The sequence below is a fragment of the Tupaia chinensis genome, unplaced genomic scaffold (assembly GCF_000334495.1).
Source record: "Tupaia chinensis unplaced genomic scaffold, TupChi_1.0 Scaffold000275_1, whole genome shotgun sequence".
Classification (NCBI taxonomy): Eukaryota; Metazoa; Chordata; class Mammalia; order Scandentia; family Tupaiidae; genus Tupaia; species Tupaia belangeri.
This window is the reverse complement of record NW_006159757.1, coordinates 6,413,588-6,420,984: the sequence shown is the minus strand read 5'-3', so window position 1 is coordinate 6,420,984 and position 7,397 is coordinate 6,413,588. Positions and strand designations below refer to the sequence as shown.

General features: G+C 40.2%; 1 protein-coding gene across 3 annotated transcripts in view; it reads left to right on the top strand.

The window, feature by feature from the left end:
- The window catches only part of ITIH2 (inter-alpha-trypsin inhibitor heavy chain 2), a 53,280-nt gene extending 52,326 nt beyond the window's left edge, over positions 1-954 (top strand). For all 3 annotated transcript variants that reach the window (XM_006150043.3, XM_014588411.2, XM_006150044.3), the window contains one exon: positions 756-954. In XM_006150043.3, the coding sequence (XP_006150105.1) occupies positions 756-903 (148 nt within the window). In that variant the 3' untranslated portion in view covers positions 904-954. The remainder of the gene's footprint in view (positions 1-755) is intronic.
- The last annotated feature ends 6,443 nt before the right edge of the window (positions 955-7,397 follow it).

Sequence of the window (7,397 nt, the reverse complement as noted above, 5' to 3'; positions counted from 1 at the left end):
TTGTGTAACACCCCCGCCCGTCACGAAAAAACCCCTCAAAAAAAAAAAAAAAAAAAAAAAAAAAGAAACCTCCTAAGGGAAAAAAAAATCACTTACAAGTAATGTAGAGATGATTTAAAATATGCAGGATGATATGTATAGGTTACATGCAAATACTAGACCATTTGACAGAAATGGTATTTTGGTATCCACAGTGTTTTCCAGAACCACTCCCCCAAGCCCTTACTGAGGGAGGACTGTATTTTCAAGGCTTACTAATAGCAATATGCTAGATACATTTTCAAAGCATTGGCTTCTTTGTCCTTCAAGTGGAGGACATGAATTTTCTCAGAAACAGTTGGCACTGTCCTTAAATAAAACACTCGCCTACAAGGGTAACATAAGAGGCACCTCAGATTCACTCTTCAGGTAATGTGTGAAGTTCGCCTACAACACTTTGGAGTTTTGCTTCTGCCTTCTTTCCATTTGAGTTCTTTGATGCTCTTTACCTTACTAGTAGATCCAGATGGGTCAGCCTCTATGAGGGTTATCTGAATTACTCAGGACATACCACTTATTCTCTGTCCTTCCAACACTATTGCCCAGAGTCTAATGTTTCATACGACTGGAGGAGCAGGGACAGGTGGGGATGGGCAGATATAGGGACAGAAAGGGCACAAAGAAGAGCCTAGGAAAAGAGGTGTCTCGCTTCCAAATATGCCCTGCAGGCCATGCCTTGGTCTGGTCCCTAACCATGCATCTGGCTTCCCTTGCAGAGGCGTTCAGAAAGACTACAGGACGGATATCGTGCTGGGAACCGATGTCCCCTGCTGGTTTGTGCACAACAGTGGCAAAGGTTTCATCGACAGACATTACAAGGATTACTTTGTGCCTCAACTCTATAGCTTTCTCAGATGGTCTTAAAGGTTTCTAGTTTTGGAAAGCATGTGTATAAATAAACATTTTCCCCGGTCACTTTTGCGGTCATTCCTCAGTTTAAATCATTAAAAATGAACCAGATACCATGGTAATTGGGGGGGAAAAAAAGTCTGTTAGTAAATCTAAAAAAATTAATATTTTGCAAAGAGGTTTTAGGATGGTGTTGCATTTTCAGATGGTGAGGTGTGTACATCAAGGTGGTGAGAGGGAAAACTGCCCTGGCAAATCAAGCTGGCATCCAGGTAGGGGCCTACACTTGGCACTTACAGTGATGATGTGACCATTGTTGAATGTGAGGTCCTTGACGTGCAGAGTGAGCGCATTTTACAGTATCAGCTTACGGGAAATTCAGTTATGAGAGTGTGGACTGCGAAGAGAGGAAGTTGCTTTGTAGATATTTATATTAGAACCCTGTGAGGATAGCCTTGTCAAGTACCTGTGATGACTCGATAGCCTTAGCTCAGATTTAGTCTGGTTGGCCCAGATTAGAGTTCTCAGAGAAACAGAGCCAATAGGAGATTTATTGTAAAGATTGGCTCATGCGATTAGGGAGGGTGGTAAATCGAAAATCTGCAGGACAGCCAGTGATATGGACCCGAGGAAAAGCTGATGTTTGGTTCAAAGGCAGGAACTGCCTTCCATCAGGCGGGAAGAGCTGGTATTGCAGATGAAGTCCAAAGGCAGTCAGCTGGAGAATGCTCCCTTACTTGGAGAGGAAATCTTCTTGTTCTACTCGGGTCTTCAGCTGATTGGACAAGGCCCACTGACATTAGGCAGGGCATCTGCTTTACTCATATGCAGCAATTTAAATGTTAATCCCATTCAGCCTTTAGAGAAACATTCAGAATAATATTTGTCCAAATACGTAGTCACCTGTAGCCCAGTCAAGTTGACACATAAATTTAACCGTTACAAGGCCTTAATTGATGAACCTCATTCTAGTCACACAACCATTCTCTAAATAACATACAATGCAACTGGATGTCTGCTTATTAAATGAGAATCATATAACAGCCTGCCTCCATAACATTATTTCAAGATCACAATCTTCATGTATTTTAAATGACTCAGGACACTACCTCAGGGGACTAATTGGGCTCACTGTTAATGTTACTAAGCAAATTCTGAGAGAATCACAGTCCCAAAGTCTCTGGAAACCCCCAACCCACATCTGTGAATCAAGTTTCACATAAATTTAACATATCTTGAACACAGAATCTCTTTTGGGACTTTTTGTGAAACGTTTATATTTAAACAACCTATAAGAGTAATACTCCTTATAGTTTAAACCTTGTATCAGAATTAATTTCAAAATTGATAGTAAATTCTGTCCTAACAAAAGGCTAATGCCATTTATAAGGCAGAATAATAAATGATAATTTTTTTAAGGAGATTAGGTACTTTTTAAAAATTTTTAAATTTTATTCAATATTTCTTCTTCCCTTTTTTTTTTAGAAAGAGATCGTTGCTATAGGGCGCATGCACTCACCAGAGAGACAGAGACAGAAAGTGATAAATCACCCACCAGGGGAATTGCTCTTGATGCAGTCCCTTTTCCGACATTCTCCTCTTGGGATCTTGGGCATGCACACACATGTTCCCAGCATGGATTTTAAGCTGCTGGGTCCAGGATTCAAACCACGGTCAATTACATGGGAGACCAGTGACATAGCCATTACATCATCTGCTGGTCCCTTTATTTCTTAATTTGACCAAAGATAGATGAGAGAGAGAGACAGAGAGAGAGGGAAAGTGAGAAAGCAAGCCACCACGTTCAGGACTTGAACCATGGTAGGCCACGTGGGAGCCCAGCACCTTAACTGCCACACCACCTGCAGACCCCATAAATGACAAGTTTAAAGAGAAATCAGTCAGGTGACTATTATATCTGTATTAACATAGTGGATTTTGGTGATAATGTGCAAGTCTGATTCATTATGATTTTCTGTTTTCTTTTGTTTCTGCTTTTCCTCCAAAACTCAGTTTCTAAAATACACATATTTTCAAAAGCCAAATTTGTGACATTGTCCTTAAAAAATGTATTTCTTTTTACATTGCCAGAGAGCAGATACACTCACCTGACAGAGAATTTTTGGAAAGAGAGAGGCAGAAAGGCACCCTGTCATAGGATACAGTCCTGCTGCAATCTCATCTCCATTTGTCCATCTTGTCAGAATATTTGGGGTACAAATACATGCCTAGTGTGGTACTTTTTTTTTTTTAAGAGAAAGACTTTTGTTATTGGGCGTGTACACTCACCAGAGAGAGAGATAGAGAGACACAAAGCGAGAATTCACCACCCCCACCCCCCAAGGGGGATAGCCACACCACAAGCCCAACTCCTTTCTCCTCTCAGGATTTTGGGCATGCACGTGCATGTGTCTGGCGTGAGTTTTAAGTCACCAGGTCTGGGATTCAAACTGTGGTCAGCTACGTAGGAGTCTAGTGATGGTAAACCATGATGCCACCTGCTGGTTCCTTCTAGTGTGTTTTGCAAGCTGCTGGAGTCAGGATTTGAACTGCAGTCAGCCATATGGGATCCAGCTTCCTTAACCACTAGGCTATGGGGCTGGTCTTTAAAAATTGTTTGAAAGAGAAACCAGCAGGTGGCATGGAGGTTAAGGTGCTGGATCCTACATGGCCAACCAAAGTTAGAGTCCTTGACCTGGTGGCTTGAAAATCAAGCCAGGCAAAATCTTTTCCCAGGAGAGGAGGGCCAGCAGGTGGCATAGTGGTTAAGGCACTGCACTCCCACAGGGTCAACCATGGTTTGAGTCCCAGACCAAGTGGCTTGAAACTCATGCCAGGTGCATGTGTGTGCATGCCTAAAATCCCAAAAGGATAATGAAGAAGGGATTGTGGTGTGGTCACCCTCCCCTGAGGGGGTGGGGGAGGGATTTCTTGCTTTCTGTTTCTCTGTCTCTCCAGGGAGCACACGTGTTCTATAGCAAAAATCTCTCTCTAAATTAATTAATTAATTAAGTTAAAAATAACTGTACTTTAAAACTTCTGTCTTGGGGCTAGCAGATGATACGGTGGTTGGGGTGCTGGACTCCCACATGGCTGACCACCATTTGAGTCCCGAAACTGGCAACATGCTTTCTCAGTTTCTTTCTCTCCCTCTTTTTCTCTCTGATAAGCATACATGCCCTGGAGCAAAATTTTAAAGCAATAATAATGATGAATGAAATTAAATAAATCATTCTTTATAAACTAAAAGAAATAAACTTCTGTCTTTAGATATTTGTGCAGTGTGATTCATACTATTTTATGTGTGCTCAGTTGTTATAAAATAATGATGGAAACCTTGAGCTGTATATTTATATGCAGGATATTGAGCAGCAAAGTCCTACAAAAATGTGATTTAAAATCAAATACATATATGTGATTCAAACTATCTAAACCTATTAGTGGGATCAGCAGTTGGCATAATGGCTATGTTGCTGGACTCCCATGTAGTCGACCACTGTCTGAGTCCCAGACCCGGTGGCTTAAACTCACACCAGGAGTGTGAGCGTGCGTGCCCAAGATCCTGAGAGGAGAATGAAGGAGAAGGGATTGCAGCGTGGCCATCCCCTCTGGGGGGGTGATTTCTCGCTTTCTGTCTCTCTGTCTCTCTCTGTCTTTCTGGCGAGTGCACGTGCTTTATAGCAAAAACCTCTTAAAAAAAAAAAACTATTAGTAGCTGGTATTTTGAAATTGTCTATAAATGTAATCTTATTAATAATTATTCATATGTCTCACTTTTGAGATCAGAAATATACCTTCTCTAGATAATTAATTTTTAATTATAAATAAATAATCCATTTTAGATTTCCAATGAAGGAATTGAATGAAATGGTTGGAAAGGAATAATTATTCCACTGTCTACCTCCTCGCTAGTTTCTGAGAGTAGTATGACTCTCAGCAGTGAGGGTAGGCAAGTTGACAATGACTTACACTTGTTTATTCTGCAGAGCACTTTGTAGCTGATTGGTGCTTGCTCAGTATTTGGTTTTGAATAGAGTATTGGCATTCAGCTTAAATCTCAGCTGCAGTCTTAAAGGGCTGCTATTTGTGAGTTATATTAATCATCTTCAGGACTTTCATATGCTATGTTCAAAGCTCTTCCCAAGTGTCAATCTTCACAGTTGTCACTAAGCCAATTAAATATACATGTCTTATGCAAGCCTTACATTTGAGAAAAACTAGACTACTGACTCGGGTCACATCTTGGTCATTTGTTTATTTACATTACTTTTAAATTACTGTATTATTAAATTACTAAAAATTAAACCCATTTTCTTAGGATTAATCCATCCAAAGAAACAACTAAATGATCAGAATTAAAAAGCATCTCATTCAGTAGAATAAAAATGAAGTAAGTATCAGAGGTTATTTTAGTATTTCCTGGCATGAGGTGTTAGGCAAATCACTTACATGCTTTAAAGGATCACTTAATACCATAAAGTGGCATCTTTTCTTCAGCCTAATTCTAATCAAAGAAGGTATAAGTGACTCCAAAGATCCAGTAAAGCTGAAGTAAGAATTACCTGACTGTCTGAATACATATTGGTGCTTTTATGCTGTAAGAACTTGCTATTATTTTTCTTAACTCTTTTTCAGACGGGCCAAGTCTATTGGGTAATTTTTTTAAGAATTATTTTTTCTTTAATTTTATTTATTCATTTATTTTAATTTGACCAGAGAAAGACAGAGAGAGAGAGAGAGGGAAAGTGAGACAGCAAGCCACCAGGTCCGGGACTCAAACCATGGTCCCCCATCTGGGAATGTCCAGTGCCTTAACCACCACGCCACGTACTGGTCCCAGTAATTTTTTTTTTTAATATCCACATAGGATAATGAAAAATCAAGGATGCTTCCTTTTAACGGTATAGTGATTCTATTGTCCAATTAACATTTCTAGGGTCACTTTAGTTGACCTAATGACTAATTTACAATCAAGACTGATATTCTTTTTTTTGAGATTTTTGTTATGGATATGTGCGCTTGGTGGAGTGACAGAGATATTCTCCTCTTGGGATTTTAGGTATGTCCGTGCATGTGCCCAACATGAGTTTCAAGCTGCCAAGTCTGGGACTTGAACCGTGGTCGGTCATGTGGGAGTCCAGCAACATAACTATTAAGTCACCTGCTGGCCCCTAAGACTGACTGATATTCTAATCCTTTGATTCCATTTTGTTAAAGCAGGAACTGAGGTAGACACTGGAACCAGTTAACAGTTGGGGCTTATTTTTTTCTTTCTTAGTTTTAGTTTTTTAGCTTTTGCTATAGGATGTGTGTGTTCTCCAGAGACAGAGAAAGTGAGAAATCCCCCCAACACACACACACACCCAGGGAGGATAGCCATGCTGTAATCCCTTCTTCTCCAGTATCCTCCTGAGATTTCAAGCACACATCACATGTGCCTGGCATGATTTTCAAGCCAATGGGTCTGGGACTCAACATCTCAGCTAGCCATGTGGGATCTAGCACATTAACCTCTGTGCTACCTGCTGACTCCAGGACTGAGTTTTAATTAGCTGCTCCAGATGATCAAGGTTTTCTTTATTGAGAACCTAATACAATGGTTAATATACCAGTGCGAATAGTAAATGTTTGCTGAATGACTCAACTTTATGTCAGCAGAAATGGATAAGCCCCTAAAGTACACGCCAGAAGACAAAGGGGGAAAACTGGCAAGTAAGACAGCTGGATTCAATGGCATTCCAACGAAGACTCAGAGAATTTTGTCTCCAATGACAGCAACACTAATAATTTGATATGACCTCAAACAAGCTGATGAAAAAGAATAGTATTCAAGGGACCAGCAGTTAGCGTAATGGCTATGTCGCAGGACTCCCATGTAGTTGACTACAGTTGGAGTCCCGGGCCCAGTGGCTTAAACTCAGGTCTGGTGCGTGTATGTGCGTGTCCATGATCTCGAGAGGAAAATGGAGAAGGGATTGCGGCATGGCCATCCCTGAAGGGTGATTTCTCACTGTCTCTCTATCTCTGGTGAGCGCTCAGGCCCTATAGCAAAATCCTCTCCAATAATAATAACTAAGACTTAAAATATATATATCTATATATCTATCTATCTATATATATATAGATAGATAGATATATATATATGGCCTGATTTTAGCTATCTCCAGCAATAGTGCTTAACATAAGCACTTTTGGTCTGTAGGAACTTAAGAGGTAAAAAGTGTTCTATAGTCAAGGATATTTTTGTGTTTTAGTTTTTCTTTTAATTGAACTTAACCTTAAGTGTGCTATTTTATTGTAAACTTAAATAATTTCAGGAAGATGTTGGAAAAAAAATTAAACATTGAGAGGTAGGGATAAAATACTTTTTCTATTGGGACCAGTAGTTAGTGTAGTGGCTAAGTCACTGAACTCCCATGTAGTTGCCTGCGGTTCGAGTCCCAGACCCAGTGACTTAAACTTACGCCACGTGCCCAAAATCCCAAGAGAAAGGAGGAGAAGGGATTACG